This window comes from Geospiza fortis, unplaced genomic scaffold, assembly GCF_000277835.1.
Source record: "Geospiza fortis unplaced genomic scaffold, GeoFor_1.0 scaffold30, whole genome shotgun sequence".
Classification (NCBI taxonomy): domain Eukaryota; kingdom Metazoa; phylum Chordata; class Aves; order Passeriformes; family Thraupidae; genus Geospiza; species Geospiza fortis.
This window is the reverse complement of record NW_005054687.1, coordinates 82,288-83,602: the sequence shown is the minus strand read 5'-3', so window position 1 is coordinate 83,602 and position 1,315 is coordinate 82,288. Positions and strand designations below refer to the sequence as shown.

The 1,315-nt window shown below is 66.2% G+C and overlaps 1 protein-coding gene across 1 annotated transcript in view; it reads right to left on the bottom strand.

Annotated features, from left to right (window-relative positions):
* Positions 1–1,305, bottom strand: part of LOC102039906 (filamin-C) — a 30,170-nt gene extending 28,865 nt beyond the window's left edge. Inside the window, 1 exon segment of the mRNA XM_031065136.1 lies at positions 663–1,305. Within this exon segment, the coding sequence (XP_030920996.1) occupies positions 663–999 (337 nt within the window). The 5' untranslated portion in view covers positions 1,000–1,305.
* Positions 1,306–1,315: the final 10 nt, after the last annotated feature.

Sequence of the window (1,315 nt, the reverse complement as noted above, 5' to 3'; positions counted from 1 at the left end):
CTCCACACGGCCCCGCGCGGGCCGGCCCGCACACCGCACCGCCCTCGCACTCGCACCCCCTGCACACCCACCCGGTGCCTCCAGCCTCGCACGCTCACCCCCACTGCCATCCCTCCACCGCCCTTGCACACTCATGCCGCTCCTGCTCCTGTCACCCCTGCCCTTGCACATCCATCCCCATTCTCATCTGCCCGTCGGCCTCACTCTTGCACACATCCTCCATTCCCATTCATCCACCACCCTGCTCTTGCACACTCACCCACGGGCCCATCCTCATCTGTCCATCATGCCCCTTGCACACTCATCCTTCACTCGCACTCCTCCATTCCCCCCGTGCACTCTCACCCTATTCACACCCATCCATCCCTCCCTTTACACACTCATCCATGTCCTCACTTGTTCATCCCTGCCCTCGTACACCCACCCGCAATTTCCCATCCCCCATCACTCCCACCCTTGCACACTCATTCCTCATCCTCATTTGTCCATGGGCCTTGCACGCTCACGGCCAGCCCGATCCTCACTCTGTACCCACAGCCACCTTCTCGCCAGGGCACCACCCCTGCCCTGCCTTGCACACTCACCGTGCCCATTCCCCTTTCCCCCTCACACCGTTCCCCTTGCACACCCACCCACGGGCACTGTTCCCCTTGCACACCCACCAATGGACACGAGCTTGATGTGCTCCCGCTCCAGGAACTCGAGGGCCACCGAGACGTTCTCCAGCTGCATCTGGCGGAAGGTGGGGCGCGCGTTGTACTTGCGGCCCATCTGCTTCTGGCTGAGCACCTCGAGCAGCGCGATGAGGCGCAGCCCGTCGCTCAGGTCGCGCTGCAGGTCCACGATGCGCTTCTGCACACACTTGAGGTGCTCGTTGCACCAGCGCGTGAACGTGTTCTGCTGGATCTTCTTCCAGGGCGCGTCCTCCGCAAGGTCCTTCTCGGTGGCCGGGAGCTCCTCGGGGTCCTCGCCCGGTGCTGCCTCGTAAGTGGAGTTCATCCTGCGGGGCTCGGGGGCTCCTCGGTGGGCAGGGGGTGCCTGGGCGCTGGGGAGGGTCCCGAGTGGGTGGGGGGGGAGTCCTGGGTCACTCCTGGAGCTGGGTGGGGGTCGCGGGTCAGTCCCAGTGTCCCGAAGGGATCCTGGTACCGTGGGGTGGGTCCCGAATCAGGGCCGGTGTCCTGTGGGGGTCCTGTGGGTGCCCGGGGTGGGGCTGCTGGGTGCCGGTGGCAAAGCTGGCGCTGGGGCCGGTGTCCCGGGTCGCGGCCGGTGTCCTGGGTCACAGCTGGTGTTCCGGGTGGGGCCCTGGTCGGGTGCT